Source organism: Eubalaena glacialis, chromosome 19 (assembly GCF_028564815.1).
Source record: "Eubalaena glacialis isolate mEubGla1 chromosome 19, mEubGla1.1.hap2.+ XY, whole genome shotgun sequence".
NCBI lineage: Eukaryota > Metazoa > Chordata > Mammalia > Artiodactyla > Balaenidae > Eubalaena > Eubalaena glacialis.
In genome coordinates, this window is record NC_083734.1 from 30106983 (window position 1) to 30127712 (window position 20730).

At 40.5% G+C, this 20730-nt stretch overlaps 1 protein-coding gene across 3 annotated transcripts in view; it reads right to left on the reverse strand.

Moving 5' to 3' along the window:
* TOM1L1 (target of myb1 like 1 membrane trafficking protein) overlaps window positions 1-20730 on the reverse strand; it is a 54002-nt gene that overhangs the window by 14379 nt on the left and 18893 nt on the right. For 2 of the 3 annotated variants that reach the window (XM_061176626.1, XM_061176625.1), the window contains 4 exons: window positions 6544-6677; window positions 2012-2072; window positions 1509-1626; window positions 106-202 (listed from right to left, as the gene is read on the reverse strand). In XM_061176626.1, coding sequence (XP_061032609.1) covers window positions 106-202; window positions 1509-1626; window positions 2012-2072; window positions 6544-6677 — 410 coding nt within the window. Of the gene's footprint in view, window positions 1-105; window positions 203-1500; window positions 1627-2011; window positions 2073-6543; window positions 6678-20730 lie in introns of those variants that run through there. The other variant, XM_061176627.1, reaches the window with a different exon arrangement.

The window sequence follows — 20730 nt, forward strand, 5'->3', positions numbered from 1 at the left end:
TGTATGATTCCTAAGTCTCTACCTTTTCTATTATGTCATGTTTTCTTAAATATGAGGAATCAGAATGAGATGGAATTAGTTCTGGAGTATTACTGACATACTTACAGGGGTGTTTCTGTGTTTTCTGAGGCTAGCAAATCCACCTGTGGATGAAGACTGGGTTTCAAGTTGTTTGTTACAACAGGACTTGGAGAGCTGAAATCTAGAACACAGAATGTACTTATTGCTTGGCTTTAAAACATTCTGTCCATCAGTTCTGTTGAATTTTCCACTGTTTAAAAAAAAAAACAACCACCAAATTAAGGAGATTGAGATAGTTCTGTCACCGTAAAATCGTGGGATTTCCTCAAACAGAAATTCAAAAACATCATTTATGGCAATTGGAAAGAGAGAAATTCCCTGCCGTAAAAAGAGGACGTTGTAAAGGTAGCAAACGTTATTGTGTTGGGTTTTCTAAAATCCCAAGCTGACTCAGAATGGAAGGGATTTTATGTCTTATCCTGTCAAGCACAAAAGTAAAAAGCTATGGCATATATAGAGCTCTACCCTCACCTCTCCAAACTCTCAAGTTCCCATAATCATGAGACACCCCCAAAGAGAATAATTATTTCCCCCCCGCTCTGAAAATGCCTGATACAAACTCAAGAAAACTCTTCAATATAATGGACTCCAAACATCCCACTGGTCTAAGCAAGCAGCCAACATTTTAGAAATGGGGTAAGTAATAAGAAAACCACAAATTGAGTGATACTGACTATTCTGATTCTAAAAAATCCTGCTAACATAAAAGGAAAACAAACTGATTTTAATTTGGCAGAAAATTCTGGATTTCAGCATTTTTCATCATCTTTACTTTGTAATTTACCAAAACTCTTTGGGAAGGATAATAGGAGACAACAAACAAGACAGATAAGGTAGGTAACCCTAAGCCTACAGTGCAACATCATTCATTTACCTTCACAGAAAACCATTAAAGCAACAATTGCTCCCACTTTATAAAGTAGGAAAGTCTCTAAGGTGGGTGGCTAAGAGGTGGCAGAACTGGGATTTCAACTTGGACTTCTCTGACTCAAAAGCTTGTGATGTGCCCTCTACATTTCGCCACCATGAGGCCTCATAATTCCTGATTTTCTCTATATGCATCAAATATTCCCTTTCCTGATGCTGTAGTAATGGCAGAGAAACCCAAAGATAATAGTGAGTGGGTTCAGAGTAGGTTTAAGTATTGGCCATGGAGCTCAACAAGCTCTATAAGCAGGCCAGGCAAATTCCTTGAGATACTAAGCCAGTGGGATGAGTTTCAAGGACCTCCTCCCCCAGACACATCCCATTCCTGTACTGGGTGTGACCCAACCATTTGTCAAGAAGTAATTAAATCTCCTGATATAGTTCTCTGATATTCAAACTGACTTCAGTTCTTCTCAGGTTCCATTTAATCAAGAAACCAAGGAGAACTGTTTCACATCAAGTTCTTCCGCTGGTCTGAAAAGGCCCATGTGCTTATTTACTTAAGTCTGAAAGCTGAGCATTCAGGGTGTTGAGTTCTCCCAAACTGGTCCTATGCATCAGAGGGCTGGGACTCAGGTCAAGGAGATCAGAGGACGGGGCAGAAGGTTCACTGGAAGTCTGAAAACAAAGCAAACAAAAACACAATTTAGAAAAAACTGTGTCAGGCAGTTTGTCACAGCTTTCTCCCCAGACTTTCCTTTGGAGAAAGGGAGATCCTATTTGGAAGCATCCTGAGAGAGAACTCTCCATTCAATAGACAATGCTAGTACTAATCACATCTCACCACTGACATGGGTCCCTGCTTAATTAAAGAATCTTCTTATGACCTCTTATCAATAACTCAATGAGTTATTAAGGCAGATACTCTACACTACTAAAACCACTCCAAATCATTAATGCATGTCTCCTCTTTTTTAAGACTTGTTTTATATAAGCTTTGCTCCTTGCTGTAGAATTCATAAAATTTTCAATTGTTTATTTTATAACAGTTCTATTTACTTACATTGGCATCTTCCCTCTGGTTCTTATTTTGCTCCAAAATCCTTTGTTGGTTTCGAATGAACCTGTTTGAATTAACAAAATGCAAGTAGTTAAAAGAAAACAGATATGAAAATGCTATAATATTTAACAAAATTATTAATCTGCAAATATTTAGGAATAATCAGCCTCATCCCCAATTCCCAATAAAGTACTTTAATAACTTTTTCCCAGTTTATAAAAGTAATAATGCCTTTAAAGAAAACTATGAGAAAATGGACAAATATTACAAATATGAATAATTCCATCATCAAGATATGGTTCCTATTAATATTATGATGTACTTCCTTCTGGTATTTTTTTCTGTAAGTTAATCTATTTTAAACTTAGTTGAAATTATACTTTACATAATTCTGTATTCTAATTCCATTATGTTCAGATCATTTTTCTAGTTATTCAGAAATACAATTTTTAGTGGTTGCATACTTAACCTAATGAATCACATATATAAACATTTTCCTTATTCTCAAATATTTGAGTTGTTTCTAATTTTGCCAAAATTATCAAAAATGATCATTTTCCATAAAATTCACCTACAATTAACATATTTTCACTGTTTAATCTTCATTTTTATAAGACACTTGACACCTAACAATATTACCTTTTACAACTTTGTTTTAATTTTACATTGTTCGTACACTGTGGGTAAAGGAGGAGCAGTTAAATAAATAAATAAGAGAATAGGTTTCAAAGAATAGTGAAGCTGAAGGCAGAAATCCAAGGCACAAGTGTCAGTATTATTATTGAGTAGTTATAAGATGATACCTATGATCCTCAGTTCTCCATCTACTCAAAGAGAATAGCAGTGTTTGAACCATTTCCTCAAAGTTATTCTCAAGGGCAAGATACAGACAGATAATACAGGTGGATGAATGTGGAAATGCTTTGCAAACTAAAAGTTGCTTTAGAAATACATAGTATTACTATTACGACACATCGATTCCATGAACCTAAACACTTTCAAGTCTAAAAGCTTACACTGAATTAAAACATGGCTTAGGTTTAAGGATTTTCCCCTTTCTAACACACGTGCTGCTTCTTCCATCTACTCATGGTATTGGCTTCTTGCATGCTAGCTAGTTATGTGCAAGGTATGAACAACCTTCACAAATCAAGCCTTGAGTAACAATTTCTGTTTCCTTACTTGCACAACTATTCCCTGGATGTAATGAGTGGAGACTTCTGGGGATTTTGGAATAGGGTGAATGTATTTTGCCTGTGGGATGGATGTGAATCTTCAGGGAACAGAGGGCAGACTGTGATAAGCATGGTAAGCAGGATGATTCCCCTGCCAAGGTATCCACATCCTAATCAATGGAACAGTGAATATATTAGGTTAGATGGCATATGGAGTGGATTGCTAGTGAGTGGACTTTAATAGGGAGATTATCCTGGACCACACAGATGAGCCCAATGTAATCACAAAGGTTCTTAAATGTGGACGAGGGAGGCAGAAGAAGGATGCAAGAGGGATACGATGTGAGAAGGACCCGACCAGACAACGTTGGCTTTGAAGATGGAGGAAAGGGGTCAGGAGCCTAGGAAAGTGGCATAAGTTGCACAAGTTAAGGAAAAGATTTTCCTCTAGAGCCTCCAAAAAGGAACGCAGCCCTGGTTCAAAGCTGAATCAGAAAAAGCTGTTCACAGAAATAATCCAATCTCCTGATATTGAGACCAGATAAACACACATTCCCCCTTGGAGGAAGCTTTTAGTAAGTGGTCTTATGGTTTGTAATAGAAACCATAATGAAATGAAACCAAAATGAAAACCATGAGTCAGCACTCTACTGAAAACCATATGGTTTTCCTTAGATATCTTCCCATTTACAAAGATTTATACCAAACCACCCCCCCCAAAAAACAAAGAACAAAAAAAAAAACAAAAAAAACCGAAGGGCAAGGTTTGCTCAGGGGTAAGGGAACGTGGTCACAGGGCTCACATCCCTCCCTTGGTGCCCTGTCGCCTCTTCACAGAATGGCCGCTCTCCTTGACAGTGAGACAGTGAGGGAAAGAACTTATTTCGCAGCTGTGGGTTTTACTTCCCTGATTCTCTTGGTTCATTCACGATGAGTGGGGAAAAAAGTCTAGACAATAAATTAAAAGGCTCACTGGGACAAGAAGAGGAGGATGACAAGAAATTAATATTTAATGTGCTAGCACCCAGCTAGGTGCTTTAATATACATTATGGCATTTAATTCTTAGAAACAAATAAAATAAACAAACCCTCTCCAAATAGGTAGTATTATCCTCTTTAATAAATAGGAAAAAACCCAAATCTTAAAAAAGTTAAGCAATTTGTCCAAAATCATCAGCAAGATTTGAATCTGGACCTGTTCACCTCCTTCCCTTATGTCACACTGGTCCCATTCTTCATCTGTTGGTGGGAAATATGGCCACTAATTCCAGGGAATTCTCGACAGAAATGGCTCCCCTAAGGGTGTCTTGAAATGTCACTGTAACTCGGAGGAAAACCTCTGATATTTAGCAGGTAGGGGCCACATAAGGGAAAACTGCCCTACCCAAAATGCCAATACAACTCCTATTTGAAACAAGGATCTAGAAAAAGTTTGGGGATCTCAGAGACTCCAGACTTTCTATGCTAGGAAGGCCTAGGTATAGGTTTGGAAAGAGACCAGGAGACTTGCCTAAAGCTATGTTTGTATATAGCACTTTTCGTTAAGACTGAGGAGAAAGCCACCTGTCAATCGAAGCATGCTGCCGCTCTTTGGGGCCAGATTCTAGGTGCCGGCTCTCTCCCCAGGCCTGTTGTACCTTCCCATAGCTTCACAACCGTATGTGCTCTTACCTGCTCCTGGTTTAGTCAACTCCTCCTCATCCCATAGTTCCCAGCTTAAATGGTACTTCCTCATAGAAGCCTTCCTGTCCTTTTTCTGACCTGGATTAGGTCTGGCTGTTATTCTCACCAAATAGACCTCCTATTCACTGCATTTATTTCACTTTCCAAGTGTGTATATTTATATATATGATTGAAGGTGTTTTCCTGACTATAGGCTTGACTATAGATTACAATAGATTATAAGACTATTACTTTGATGTATGAATAAATGACTTGGAAACAACTTAAATGCCTAATAAGTGAACTGTGAGAAACATGGACCATTATGCAGCTATTAAAAAAAATGGTTTAGGGCTTCCCTGGTGGCGCAGTGGTTGAGAATCTGCCTGCTAATGTAGGGGACATGGGTTCGAGCCCTGGTCTGGGAAGATCCCACATGCCGCGGGGCAACTAGGCCCGTGAGCTACAACTACTGAGCCTGCGCGTCTGGAGCCTGTGCTCCGCAACAAGAGAGGCCGCAATAGTGAAGAGGTCCGCGCACCGCGATGAAGAGTGGCCCCCGCTTGCCGCAACTAGAGAAAGCCCTCGCACAGAAACGAAGACCCAACACAGCCAAAAATAAATATAAAAATAAATAAATAGAATTTATTAAAAAAAAAAAAAATAATGGTTTAGCCAAAGCATTTAAGAACATAGGATACACAAATACTGGTTTTAGAGCAAAGAAAATCAAGGGAGAAACAAAAGTATACGTTCTTTATATGATCACAACTATAAAAAAGTTTAGAAAAAAACTAAAATGTTAGAAACAAGATTATGAGTACAGTCGACCCCCGTATCCACAGGTTCTGTATCTGCGGGTTCCGCATCTGAGGATTCAACCAACCTCAGATTGAAAATATTGGAAAAAGAAAAATTCCAGACAGTTCTAAAAAGGAAACTTGAATTTGCCATGAACCAGCATCTATTTACATAGCATTTACATTTACTAGGTATTATAAGTAATCTAGAGATGATTTAAAGTGTACAGGAGGATGTGCATAGGTTATATGCAAATACTACACTATTTTACATAAAGGGCTTGAGCATCTGTGGATTTTGGTATCCTTGGGGGGGTTCCTGGAAACAATCCCCTACAGATATCAAGGGATGACTGTATTTAAAATTTTTGCCTTCATACTTTTCTGAACGGAATTTAGAAAAAAAATCTGTATTCATATACAGATTATCCTCACTGGCTACTCTGGTTTTGCGTAGACTATTTTCTCCATATAAATATTCTCCTCTCTTCTCTGTACCATTTCCATGTTGTTCTCCACCTCAAACTTAGGGTAAACCTCACTTTCACTACGACGCTTCGTTTATAGCATTGGTCTATTTGAGAGCTTACGATGTGCTCAGTGCAGACAACATTCCGTGATTAAGATCCAGGCCCTGCTCCCAGGGCAGTACGTGAGCATTGCTTACACTGCCCATGAATGCCCCTCACACTGCTCAGGCACACGCTCATTGCTGCAAGCCATATCACACACTCCCAGAAGAGCAGGACCAGGACTCCCTATCTTGGGAGGAAGGCGGCCATGCCCAGAACTTGTTCCTGATCTTTCTGAGTGCTCACCTGTAGGCACTCTAAGAACCGAGTACCTGGAGGTTAAACTAGCACTGGAGGAGGGTCGGAGACGGCGTGCCACTGCTCACCTCTCATATCCAAGGATGGCGTTATTCAAATCCTCGTTCACCTGAATTAGCTCAACAGTGACATCTTCATTCTCCACCACCACGAGCAGGTCCATGATCCTCTCCTGCATCTCCCGACCTGTCTTATGAAGTTTCTGTCAAAGAAGGAGAGAGATTTCTTCTTCCATGCTAAAAAAAACAACTGATTTGCCCATCTGTATACTACTGTGACCACCCCCACACTGAGTTACCTATGGGAGATTACCAAAGTATTTAACTGTGGGCAGCTCATCCTTTCTCTATGAAGGATATCAGAACAATATTTTCCTCTAAAAATCAAAATAGGCATCATAAGGACAAGAACGTACATTGCATGTAATGCTGGACTAGAAATCAGAAGTGGTGTACAGGAATTCTAGGTTTACTACTTATTAGCTGTGCTGTGTTAGGAAAAAAAAAATCACTTGTTTTCTAAGTCTGTTTACTCACTTGACAAGTGAAAAATATACTACTTGACACATCTACCTCAAGGGGTGACAGAAAATCAAATGAGATGTGTATAATGAGGAACTATATAACTATAAAGCACTACAGAAAACATAAAATGCTATTGTTGTTATTTGTGGTAATAGAAGAAAGAAGTAGTTAAAATGCATTTATAGCAGTATAATTTTCTTATTATGCTTTACTTAAACATGTAACGTTTATAGTTACAACATCACATTCCAAGGTAAACTGAAGCAGGATTAAAAAACTAGTCATCAATGCCATTTTTATTTGGACTGCCTGGAATCACTGTATTACACAAGACTCCACTCCCCAAACCAGCTTTTTCTCATAAGCATCAGAGGCACCTACAGCTGACCTACTGATTCAGAATTGCCTAGGCTGAGAGTTTGGGAATTTACATTTTTTAACAAGCATCTCCAAGTGTTTCTTATGTACACTGATATTTGAGAACTGCTATCTTACAACTTACTTTCTCTTAGGCACACCTCCAGTAAGCCTGAGGAGCATAAAACTGGTATTAATATTCCTTCAAACCCACCCTGGCTAGAATTTGTCCATGTAATAATACATTAACATCAGGCAAGAACACAGGGAAGCTCCCCTTTCAAAATGAAAGCAGCAGAACTTGCTAAATCATAGCACTATTACATTATCTGATCTTTTCCCTCAAGAAAGACAGACCTAAAAAAAAAAAAAAGAAAGACACACCTGCTGAAAAACTTACACTTCACAAAACCATTTAGAATCTCAAACAATCTATCACAAGATTTCCAACAGGAAATCTCTAAATAAATAAATCAAACCACTACTAGCTGGCATTTAGACTCAGAGGTAAAGGCTACCATACCTCCACAAAATCTTAACAAAAGTATTTAGAAGACAGAAGAAAAGGGAAAGGAAAAAAAAAAAGTGAGACAGACAGATGACAGACTCTAGGTTTTCATACTCGCATTGTGCAACCAGAAAAACTGTCCCGGTTCCTGATGATGTGGTCACTGTCTGCAGCAGTTGGCAAACTTTTTCTTAAAGGTCCAGATATTAAATATTTTCTGCTTTGTAGGCCACAAAGCCTGTGTTGCAACTACCCAACTCTGCCAAGGTGAGAGTAACCACAGACAATATGTAAACAAATGGGTGTGGCCATATCCTAGTAAAACGAAGTCAGGTAGTTGCTAAATTTGAGTCACTTATGGTCCCCTGGTAGAGCACAAAGAGAAAAGACTTTAGACTCAGTGGACCTAAGGTCTCTCCCATCTACATACCTGATATGGCATTTGGTTAAAACTTAGCCTCAGTTTACTTTTTTATCTATAAAACAAGGATAAAAACCATCTTATAGGGTTGTTGTTAGAATAGAAAATGATGCAGTTGAAACCCACGTACGGCATACAGGGTAGTCAATGAATGTATTATGGTTGCCTAAGGAGGTGTCACTAGCAGCTTAACTAGCAAACTAATATTATACATTCCTGGGACTTCCCTGGTGGTCCAGTTGGTAAGACTCTGCGCTCCCAATGCAGGGGGCCTGGGTTCGATCCCTGGTCACGGAAATAGATCCGGCATGCATGCCGCAACTAAGAAGTCTGCATGTCGCAACTAAGACCCGGTGCAGCCTAAATAAATAAATAATTTTTTTTTTTTTTAAAAAGGAAAAAACTAAGAAGCATTTGGTTATAACCCCATGATGAACGAGAACTCTGCCTCTGTTCTGCGTTAGTGTACAGGCTAGAACAATGTCAAGATCAAGGAAATACAATGGCTGTTAGATGCCTGTGACAAAAATGTAGAAAGTAATTTGAAATGAATTTGTAGCCAACATCAACAGCCCCCGGTCACATGAAGACTGTCCCTTTGCCCTCTCAAGAGACAGATGGAATGGAAACATGAAAGAAGCACCACATTTCTCAGCAGGTTTGCAAAGCAGAATTTGAAAAACCTCTTCAAAAGCCAGCCCACTCTGATCTTTGCAATTGATGTCTGTCTCAGAGGAGGGCCAAGCCACCTGGAAACAGCACAGATCAAGTACCATGGACCAAAAGGATGGGTCAGAAGTTCCCCACAGCAGGCACCTGCAGGGCTGTGGATGTGGGGAGCAAGGGGGCACGAGTTAAAATACGGAGGAACAGCTGCTGGTGCATATGCCCATCACAGAGGCCCTGGAATCGCCTCCCTTTACACCATATCAAAGCCCAGGCAGGCTTCTGAGCTAAAGTGATTCTAACAATCAATTCAAAAGTCTTTGGAGCAAAACAAAAAGGAGCTCATTAAGAGCTTCCTCTTCTGACATCCAGATGGTTCCCACTCTTTCTCAGAGCATTCAGGAATTGAGGAAGAAGATTCTTCCACACTTTCAACTTCAACTGCGATTGTCCCACATTCACCAACACAGGGCAACTCAATAAAAGGAAAAACAAAAGTATCTGAACATATCCCTTGAAAAAGTAATAACAGGAAGAAATGTGTTTGCTTAACAGCCTTCTCTGGAAATAATACGTCTGGCACTACTGCTATTACACATCTCCTCTCTCCCAGGACCTCCTACCAAGATAGCAAGAGACCCCGAGAAAGTTCCTATATACTCAAAACCAAAACTGCCCCCGCTCACCCTGAAACCAAACATTCCTCAGCATAACTTGCTCATATAGTTTCTTCTTTCTTTTACAGGCCTCTGTTGAATGAATGACAAGTTAACTGTTAACATAATCCTCCAGAAAATCATCAACTTCCAACTCTTTTTCCCAACTAAATATTGTAAACATCTTCAGTAACTCCTTAGCCCTTCTTCTGACCTAAATCATTAATTCTTCAACAGAGAATCAATCTATTCAACTTAACAGACATTTGATAAGCTCACTTAGTGCACAAAACATACACTCTAAATGTGCATAGTTGTATGGATTTAAAAGTAGAGGTCTTGGGGCTTCTCTGGTGGTGCAGTGGTTGAGAATCTGCCTGCTAATGCAGGGGACACGGGTTTGAGCCCTGGTGGGAAGATCCCACATGCCACGGGGCAGCTGGGCCCGTGAGCCACAACTACTGAGCCTGCGCGTCTGGAGCCTGTGCTCTGCAACAAGAGAGGCCACGATAGTGAGAGGCCCGCGCACCGCGATGAAGAGTGGCCCCCGCTTGCCGCAACTAGAGAAAGCCCTCGCACAGAAACGAAGACCCAATACAGCCAAAAATAAATAAATAAAAATAAAAGTAGAGGTCTTGGTTACTGCCTCCAAGTTGCTTCCACTCTAGCTCAGGAGCTAATATATACCCACATGAACAGACAATAAGTTAGCCACCTATGCTAGAAAGTCAGTCCTGGGTTCAAAATGAGCAACAAGTGCTATACTGGATAGAACGCAGCCTCAGGAGGACAAGGTTCCCACTCCAGCTCCATCACTCACTTGCCACTGTGTGGACAAATCATTCCCTTTCTGAATATGTAGCCTCATCTGTAAAGGGAGATGGTCTTAATGGCATTGAAAGTCCCTTCCACTCTTAACACCTTATAAGTCTCTGAATGGGAAAGACAGTAAGAGCTGTCAGGGCAGATGACTTTTTATTTTACTCTCAGGTTTTTTTTCTCAACTGGTTACCAATTATTCTCACAGGACCAAATTTTAGATCCACATGATTTGAAACTTCTCTAATAAGTTAGAGTAAGGCTTTTTCTACTTGTGCTTTCAAAATTGGAGCTCACTTTATTCTACAGAAGACTAAAACATCCTCTTCTTTCATTGTCCTACTGCGTCTAGGCAAAAACAAGACTAAAATGGGAGGTGAGCCACTCAAGGTAAGAGTAAGGTGATTCAGAGACCAGTACACAACGCCTAGAAAGCAAATGCAAGAACATGCAGCAACATTTCATTACTGTGACCAGAACAGATACTTTTAACTCATCGCAACACTCATTAGACTAGATGTGGCCTCAGAATCTTCTCACACCACTCTGGCAAGCTGAAAGAAATCCTGTCTCTGCCCCTAATGAAGTTCAAAGTCCAGGAGCAACATAGTGGTTGGGAAAGGTGTCTTTCACCAAAATAGTTTTATTGCTTAAGAATCTAACAAAGAGAAAGGAGCTCTGAGAATAAGCAGGGCTTCGGGATCTAACCGCTCGGCACGGATCAGAGGAACAGACAGGGGATTCCAAATAAGTATACCAGATTTCAGACAGAAGGAAACAGACAACGCATTTCAAATAAACAGAACAGCTGCCAGAAGGTATGTGCCAACAGACAAAACAGGAAATGCTTTTAATGTTAACAAACTGCATTTAAGACTGTGATCACTGGTAAAGTATACGTACAAGAAGAGCCGAGAAATTTTTGAGCAGAGACTTTTCCTACCAGCTGCACACCTTTCTTTTGCCTTCCAGATCCACCATCCATACTCTCTGCCCCGCTGTGTGCCCTGGGGGCTGGCCTGTAGCGGGCATACCACCAGGTCCCCTGCCCTCTAGCTTTTGACTGGGTTCAGCCCACAGGATGCACAGGGAGGAAATGGGAGGGCGAAGGAGAGTGCGGTCTGGATATTTATTATCTTCATTCCTTCCACCAAAGGCACCACTACTCTCAAGGCTGCCTTCCTCATATTCTGTCCACTGGGTTCTGGCAAAAGTTTCTTCTTGCCTATTTATGCCTAGGGGTATTAGCTAATAGCCCAGGGTAACAAACTTGCTCCTGTGGTTTCTCTGAGCCCTGTGGTATCTCACTAAATAAACAGTACCTTGATTAAATTCTTTTCAAATTACCCAAATGGAGCATGCCATCTGTTTCACTGATAAGCCCTAAAAGGCATTAAAACAGAGCAATTTAAATAGTACGATACCAACACAGGGATAGACAAACAGATCAAACCAAGAGAACAGCCTCTGGAAAGACATCCTTGCATTAGAATATAGAATATGATAAAGAGGTATTTGAAATCAGTGGAGAAGGTATAAATTGTTACTAAATGTTATTTGGACAACCAGCCATATAACTGAAAAAGATAAATGAAGGGAAAATCTCTGATACCAAGGATAAAGATTTTAATTTTATTTTTTTAATTAATTAATTAATTAATTAATTAATTTTGGCTGCATTGGGTCTTCGTTGCTGCGCACGGGCTTTCTCTAGTTGCAGCGAGTGGGGGCTACTCTTCGTTGCGGTGCACAGGCTTCTCATTGAAGTGGCTTCTCTTGTTGCGGAGCACAGGCTCTAGGCGCACGGGCTTCAGTAGCTGTGGCATGCGGGCTCAGTAGTTGTAGCTTGCAGGCTCTAGAGCACAGGCTCAGTAGTTGTGGTGCACGGGCTTAGTTGCTCCGCAGCATGTGGGAACTTCCCGGACCAGGGATCGAACCCGTGTCCCCTGCATTGGCAAGCAGATTCTTAACTGCTGTGCCATCAGGGAAGTCCCAAGATTTTAATTTTAAACCACATAAAATCAAGGAAAAATCCATTAATTTATTAAAGATACTTTTGTTGAATGATTACATTGTGCAGCACTGCTCTGGGAGCAGAACCTGAGCAGTAAACAGGACAAGCCTGTGAAGCATCCATTCTAGAAGGCAAAGACAGCTGCACAAACATGCAGGAAAAGCATCAGTGTGCTGGGCAGAGAATGAAAAGGGGGTGAAAAAGAAAGTGCTGACTTTAGACTGGGGAGCCAGTGAAGACCCCTCCGAGGAGGTTTGTAACATACTAAGTTGGAATGATGAGAAAAAGCTTGCCATTAGAAGACAGGGGAAGCATGAGAGTCAAAGGTAAAACAGCTCCCCGACAAGAACGAACTCAGTGTGTCCAGGGAATAGGAAGGTGGTCGCTGTGGCTGGACCGAGGACACATGAGCTATGGAAGGAAAGGTGGGCAGGAGCAGACTGGGAGAGGGTTTGTGGCCAGAGTAAGAAAGTTGGGTTTTATTCCAAGTGTAATGGGAAGCCACTGGAGGGTTTCCAGCAAAGAACAACATGATCTGGTCTACCTTTTAGAAAGCTATAGAGATGCTCAATATCATTAGTCATTAGGGAAACGCAAATCAAAACTATAGTGAGATACCACTTCACACCTACTACGTAGCTAAAAAACTCCAGAAAACCACAAGTGTTGGCAAGGAAGTGGAGAAACTGAAACCCTGTATGTTGCTGGTGGGAATGTAAAATGGTACAGCCACTGTGGAAAAAAGTTTGGCAGTTCCTCAAAAAGTTAAACATCGAGTTTCTATATGACCTAGTGATGCTACTCTGAGGTATATACTCAAAAGAACATAAGTATTCAAACAAAAACTTATACATGAATGTTCACAGCAGCTATTCACAATAGCCAAAAGGTAGAAACAACTCAAATGTCCATCAACTAATAAGTAAATAAATAAATAAAATATAGTATACCCATACAATGGAATACTGGGCCATAAAATGTGCTACAGCATGGTTGAACCTTGAAAACATTATAGTAAGTGAAAGAATCATATTTTATGATTCCATTTATATGAAATGTTCAGAATAGGTAAATAAATACACAGAAAGAGAAAGCAGATAACTGGTTGCCTGGGACTGGGCAAAGACAGGAAGGGGGAGAGACTGCTTAATGGGTATAGGGTTTCCTTTGGGGATGATGAAAATGTTTTGGAACTAAATAGAGGAAATGGCTACACTGTGAACATGAATTCCACTAAATTGTACACTTTAAACTGTAAACTTTAAAATGATTAATTTTATGTTTTAACATAAAATTTAATGTTTATGTTTTAAAATGTTTTAACATTTTTATTAATGTTATGTGAATTTTACCTCAATTAAAGAAAAAAAGCTATATAGTTCTTGATTTTCAACACAGCACTGTACTCAATATCCTGAAAATATTTTTGACAACAAAATACCTAAAAATATTGGATACAATATAAAAATATTTTAATGTGCATGCCTAAACTTTCAAGAAAGCATGAGAAGTCCTCAAAGGCTAAATCCAAATAGGATCCAAAGATATGAGAGGCAATAAAGGCACAAGGGCCCGAAAGGCACCCATCTGTCAATCTCTAATAACCCTGAGAGGCAGGAGACAAAGCCTGGGGCCCGAACAAGGTACTGAGATGCAGCTGGGACATCTGAATGGCTACGACCTATATACGAAATAAGAAATATACATATTGATCTTTGCCCCCCAGTGCTGACAGAGTCCCTAAATCCCTTGGAACTTCCCGGGTGATAGGAGCATCTTTTGTTCTGATGAGGCAACTCTTGATGGGCTCCTGGATGGGGGCTGGTCAACAGAAAGACTAAAACATGATTAGAAGCTTGGAACTTTTAGCCCTATCCTCCATCCTCCGAGTATGGAAGGGAGGCTGGAGATGAGAGTTAATTGATCATGCCTACTTGATGAAGCCTCCATAAAAATTCATAAACTTTGGGGTTCAGAGGGCTTCCAGTTGGTGAACATACCCATGTGCTGGGACGGGGGTGCACCTCAACTCCATAGGGACAGAAGCTTCAGTGTTTGGGACCCTTCTAGACCTCACCCTTTGTACCTCTTCACCTGGCTTTTCATCTGCATCCTTTGTAACATCCTTTATAACAAACCAGTAAATATAAGTAATTGTCTCCTTGAGTTCTGTGAGCCATTCACGCAAATTATCAAACCTGAGGAAAGGGTTGTGGGAACCCCCGGTTTATAGCCTGTTGGTCAGAAGTATGGGAGACTTAAACTTGCAAAGGGCATCTGAAGTGGGGCAGCCTTGTGGGACCGAGCCCTTAACCTGTGGGATCTGATGCTAACTCTGGGTACTTAACGTCAGAATTGAATTTAATTTTAAGACACCCAGCTGGCATCAGAGAATCAGTCAGTGTGGGCAAAAAAACCCATACATTTGGTGTCAGAAGCGCTGGTTGTGAGTAGTACAAAAAACAAAGTTTTCCTTTTGTTATATAAGTTAAAAAGTTAGAAAAAGCAGCTCAGCCCCACAAAGGAAAATGGCAAGGAGAAGGAGAAGCCTCGCCTTTGGAGGGAGAGAAGGAAACTACATATTCTTCCTGAGAATTCTAACAGCCTTTCTGCATTATCATCTCTAGGGATGAGACCCTCTGCCTTCAAAGTTTAAAAACCCTAGTGAGTGTGTTTCTTTTTTCTTCTGACTGCTGAGGTCCCATGTTCTCTTGGAAACCACAAGTTATTTGAAGTCCTTTTTCTCTGGTCTTATTAGTGACACTGGAAGTTCCCTGCGCCTGGAGGGTATAGTGCTGGGACAGCAGAAGACAGACTCATGTCCACGTGACTGCCTAAGGCCCATCCAATCTTACTCTGATTCTGAGGTTACTATAGGCTTCTTCTGAGGAAAGTCACACTGTAAGGGTCTCTTTCTCCTGGGGCTGTGTGTACCTCAGTTGGCTGATCCCACCTACATTACTGGACTCTGAATATTCTCACTCTTCTGGTCCCCTGATGGTCTGTCTAGGCTCTCCTGTAATCCTTGGAATTTATTCTTATTTTCATATTTTGTCTGTCATTTCAAAGGGGTTTGGGGAAGAGGAGGTAAATTATTTTAACAAGCTAAAAGAAAAAAAGTGGTTATTAGCTAGTTTGGGGAAAAAACAGTGTCTGTTTCACAACTATCACAGTGGATTTCAGATACTTTTAGTACTTCTTTACAGATAAACTCTGTATGCCCTGTAATGCTCCTGGGCCCTCAATGCCTCCCACCTTGCCCACTACCCCAACTCTGATGACCCCTCACCAGGCTCATGCTGAAGCCTCCAAAAGCCCCTGCGGTTACATGGGGAAGCTAGGCAGGAAGCCAGCGTTATCTGGGGGTCCTAACTCCACTAATCTGTAGATTTTACACCAGGGGTCCCCAACCCCCAGGCCAGAGACTGGTACTGGTGTGTGGCCTGTTAGGAACCGGGCCGCACAGCAGGAGGTGAGCAGCGGGCAAATGAGCGAAGCTTCATCTGTATTTACAGCCGCTCCGCATCGCTCACAACCCATCGCTCGTGTTACTGCCTGAGCTCTGCCTCCTGTCAGATCAGTGGCGGCATTAGATTCTCATAGGAGCACGAACCCTACTGTGAACCGCGCACGCGAGGGATCTAGGTTGCCCGCTCTGTATGAGAATCTAATGCCTGATTACCTGAGGTGGAGCTGAGGCAGTGATGCTAGCGCAGGTGAGTGGCTGCAAATACAGATTATCATTAGCAGAGAGGTTTGACTGCACAGAGACCATAATAAATCAACTGCTTGCAGAATCATATCAAAACCCTATCAGTGAGTGGCAAGTGAAAACAAGCTCAGGCCTCCCACTGATTCTGCATTATGGTGAGTTGTATAATTATTTCATTATATATTACAATGTAATAATAATAGAAATAAAGTGCACAATAAATGTAATGTGCTTGCATCATCCCAAAACCATCCCCCCACCAGCCCCAGTCCCTGGAAAAATTGCCTTCCACGAAACCGGTCCCTGGTGCCAAAAACATCGGGGACCGCTGGTTTACACAGTTGTGAGAAAACCTCTGAAAAAGTACAAACTAGAGAATTACTTTATTTCTCCATAGCCTATCTTTGCTGGTTTCATTTTTAGATTCCATCACATTATTTTAGATTGACCATAGTGGGACAGGATATTGTGATAGAAGAAATATATATTTGGTCTTCATCCCCAGTTCCTAGCACAGAGCTTCTAAAACCCTGGGAATTTCCAGAGCAGTAGGATGAGAGAAGCATCTTTTGTTACTGATAAGAAGCCCCTTTCAACCAAGCCTGAGTTTATGCTAATGAGGTGATTCTTGGAGGATGGGGGCTGGCTGCCAGAGGAACCAACCCTGTGATTAGAAGGTTGAAACTTGCAACCTCCAGGAAGGGGAGAGGGACTGGGGGTTGAGTTAATCACCAATGGCCAATGATTAAATAAATCGTGCCTCTGTAATGGAATCTCTATAAAACCCTAAACTACTGGGTTCAGAGAGCTTCTAGGTGGTGAACACATTCAGATGCTGGGAAGGTGGTGAACTCCAACTCCACAGGGACAGAGAAGCTCCTGTGCTCGGGACCCTTCCAGACCTTGCTGTACGTATTCTTTGTCAACAACGAAAAAATGTCGCCTGCCATATCAGTAAACAAAGGATGTTGCAGCCATCAAGCCATCACATTACAGCCTCCCTGATGGTGAGCCCTGAAGGAACTCAAGATAGAAACAGGATGCCCACCATCTAGCAGTCAGCCTCTGCAGCCACCCACCAAGAGTGTACCCTGAGGAAAGTGAGGATGAGAAAGCACAGGATGCTGGCCCCAGATAGCTGAGGTGTATATCAAAGGAATGACTTCAGTGAGCCGAGAGTCCTGTATCTGTGCAAACATAGAAAAGCACTAAATTCTTTAACTTGAGATATCTGGTTTTCTTTCATTAACAGTAATCTTTTGATGTTCCAACTACCTGGTCTTTGTTAAAAATAACTCCTATATATCCTGGCTCCTCCCTTGCTTCTTCAGAGTAGTACCTTAGAGCTATCTGAGAGGCTGTGTCCTGGGCTTAAGTCTTCAGTTTTGTCCACTGAATAAAACATAATTCAAAACTTTTAGGGACTTCCCTCGTAGTCCAGTGGTTAAGAATCTACCTTCCAATGCAGGGGATGCGGGTTCGATCCCTGATCAGGGAACTCAGATCCCACATGCTGTGGGGCAACTAAACCCACGCACCACAACTAAAAAGCCCACACGCCACAACTACTGAGCCCACGCACTCCGGAGCATGCGTGCCACAACTAGAGAAGCCCGCTATGAAAACCCAGCACAGCAAAAAAAAAAACAAAAAAAAACTTTTAGGTTGTGCATTTTTTCACTTGACATCTTCATCTGGCTATCATCTGTATCCTTTATAATGAACTGGTAATAGTAAGTAAAGTGTTTCCCTGGATTCTGTGAGCCATCCTAGCGAATTACTGAACCTGAGGAGGGGATCACGGGGACCCCCAATTTGATTTGTAGCCAAAATGGGACAGAAGTGTGGGTAACCTGGGGACCCGCTACTTGTGATTGGCGTCTGAAGTGGGGGCAGTCTTGCGGGACTAAGCCTCTTAACATGTGGGGTCTGTGCTATCTCTGGGTAGCTAGTGCCAGAATGATTTAATGTGAGGGAAAAAACTTCAGACCTGGTGTCTGAAGTGTTGTGAGTAGAGAAACAGTTTTCTTTTATGAGGTTATTTAGATTACAAGAAAAAGTTCAAATACCTGTCAAAAGAATTTAAAAACAGTGCTCCCTGTACCAGCTCTCTATCTGTTACTAACAAAAAGCATTAAGAGAGAAAAATAAAGTTATACATTCAACAGGCTCCATAAACAAATTGACCTGGGGCCAGAACCATTCAACTTGAATTGGCCATGAGTAGTGTTCTAATGTTGATTTACAGCCCAAGTCTCTTTATTATTCAAGGCAACACACAGCCCTAAGCTCTGGCATCAAAACTGCAACCAGCAAATCAGCATTATCCTTGCAAAATTCAACCAAACATCTGTACCCGAAGACTTGGACACAAAAAGGCATTTCAGTGCACTCCAGGATGGCATCAAATAAAACTGGATTCACATATTTGAATGGGATGTTTCAGTGTACATTTTACTGAAGGATTGATTGTTTGCCACAGATGGATAAAAACATGAGAGAAAAATCCTATCACTTCATTTGAGAGCTCTGAAAGGCTGGGAAGACTGTGTGGAACTAGGAATATTGCCATGTCCATTTTTGAAAAATATTATCTGCCACATACCCTTTTACTTTGATATTTACTTTTTAAATTTTAGTTTAACATGCTTGTTAACATCATGAGTCACAAAATTTATATCTGTGAATGCTTCGATTGTGGATTTTTAAAAAGGGATTACTACATAGGAACTCTATGATTAATTTTCTTTTTAATCTCCTCATAACTTAGATGTATAAATGAAGAGCTAAGCTCTTATCTTAGCTCTTCATTTTATATATATAGAAACTAAGTCCAATGATAGTAAATGACTTGCCCAAGGCCAGGAACCATAAGAATCATTAGCAAAATGATATAACGTTCCTAAGTAAAATATCTTAAAAATAATATACTTAAAACCACTGATCCAAAATACTGATTTATTTCTCAATGCATATTACTCTGATGTTCTATAGGATATTAACAGATACTTAGCAAATAGAGATTCTTTAGTCAAAAAGTCTGTAAATTTTGGGTTAAAGACTCTTTGTACAGATGCAAAAATCCTCAACAAAATATTAGCAAACCAAATCCAACAACACATGAAAAGGATCATATACCATGATCAAGTTGGATTCATCCCAGGCTCACAAGGATGGTTCAACATATGCAAATCAGTCAATGTGATACACCACATCAACAAAAGACAAAGACCACATGATCATCTCAACAGATGCAGAAAAAGCATTTGATAAAATTCAACATCCATTCATGATAAAAACTCTTGCCAAAGCATGCAGAGAGGGAACATACCTCAACATTATAAAAGCCATTTATGACAAACCCACAGCCAACATAATACTAAATGGGGAAAAGCTGAAAGCCTTCCCAATAAATTCTGGAACAAGACTAGGATGCCTACTCTCACCACTTCTATTCAACACAGTATTGGAAGTCACAGTCAGAGCAATCAGACAAAAAAAAAGAAATAAAATGTATCCAAATTGCAAGAGAAGAGGTAAAACTGTCATTATATGTGGACAATAGGATATCTATATAGAAAACCCTAAAGACTCCACACAAAAACTATCAAAACTGATAAATGAATTCAGCAAGGTAGCAGGATACAAGATTAATACACAGAAATCTGTTGCATTTCTTTCACTCACAATGAAATATCAGAAAGGGAAAGTAAAAAAAAATACTGTTTAAAATTGCATCAAAAAAAAAAAATACCTAGGAATAAGCTTAACCAAGGAGATGAAAGACTTATATGCTGAGAACTATAAAACATTGATAAAATAAATCGAAGATGATTCAAGGAAATGGAAAGATATCACATGTTCTTGGATTGGAAGAATTAATATAGTTAAAATGGCCATACTACTCAAAGCAATCCACAGATTTAATGTGATCCCTATCAAATTACCCATAACATTTTTCACAAAATTAGAACAAATAACCCTAAAATGTATACAGAACCACAAGAAACACAGAATTGCCAAAGCAATCCTGAGGAAAAAGAACAAAGCTGGAGGCATAACCCTTGGAGACTTCAGACAATACTACAGAGCGACAGTAAATGAAACAGTGTGGTATCGGCACAAAAACGGACATACAGATAAATGGAACTGAATAGAGAGCCCAGAAATAAACCCACGGTCACGCCTACATGGGTCACACCACACCTACAGTCAGGTAATCTTTGACAAAGGAGGCAAGAATATACAATGGAGAAAAGACAGTCTCTTCAGCACGTGGTGCTGGGAAAGTTGGACAGTCACATGTAAATCAATGAAGTTAGAACACTCCCTCACACCATAAACAAAAATAAGCTCAAAATGGCTTAAAGACTTAAACATAAGACATGACAACATAAAACTCCTAGAAGAGAACATAAGCAAAACAGTCTCTGATGTAAATTGTAGCAATGTTTTCTTAGGTCAGTCTCCCAAGGCAATAGAAATAAACAAATGAGACCTAATCGAACTTACAAGCTTTTGCACAGAAAAGTAAACCATAAACAAAACAAAAAGACAACCTACAGACTGGGAGAAAAT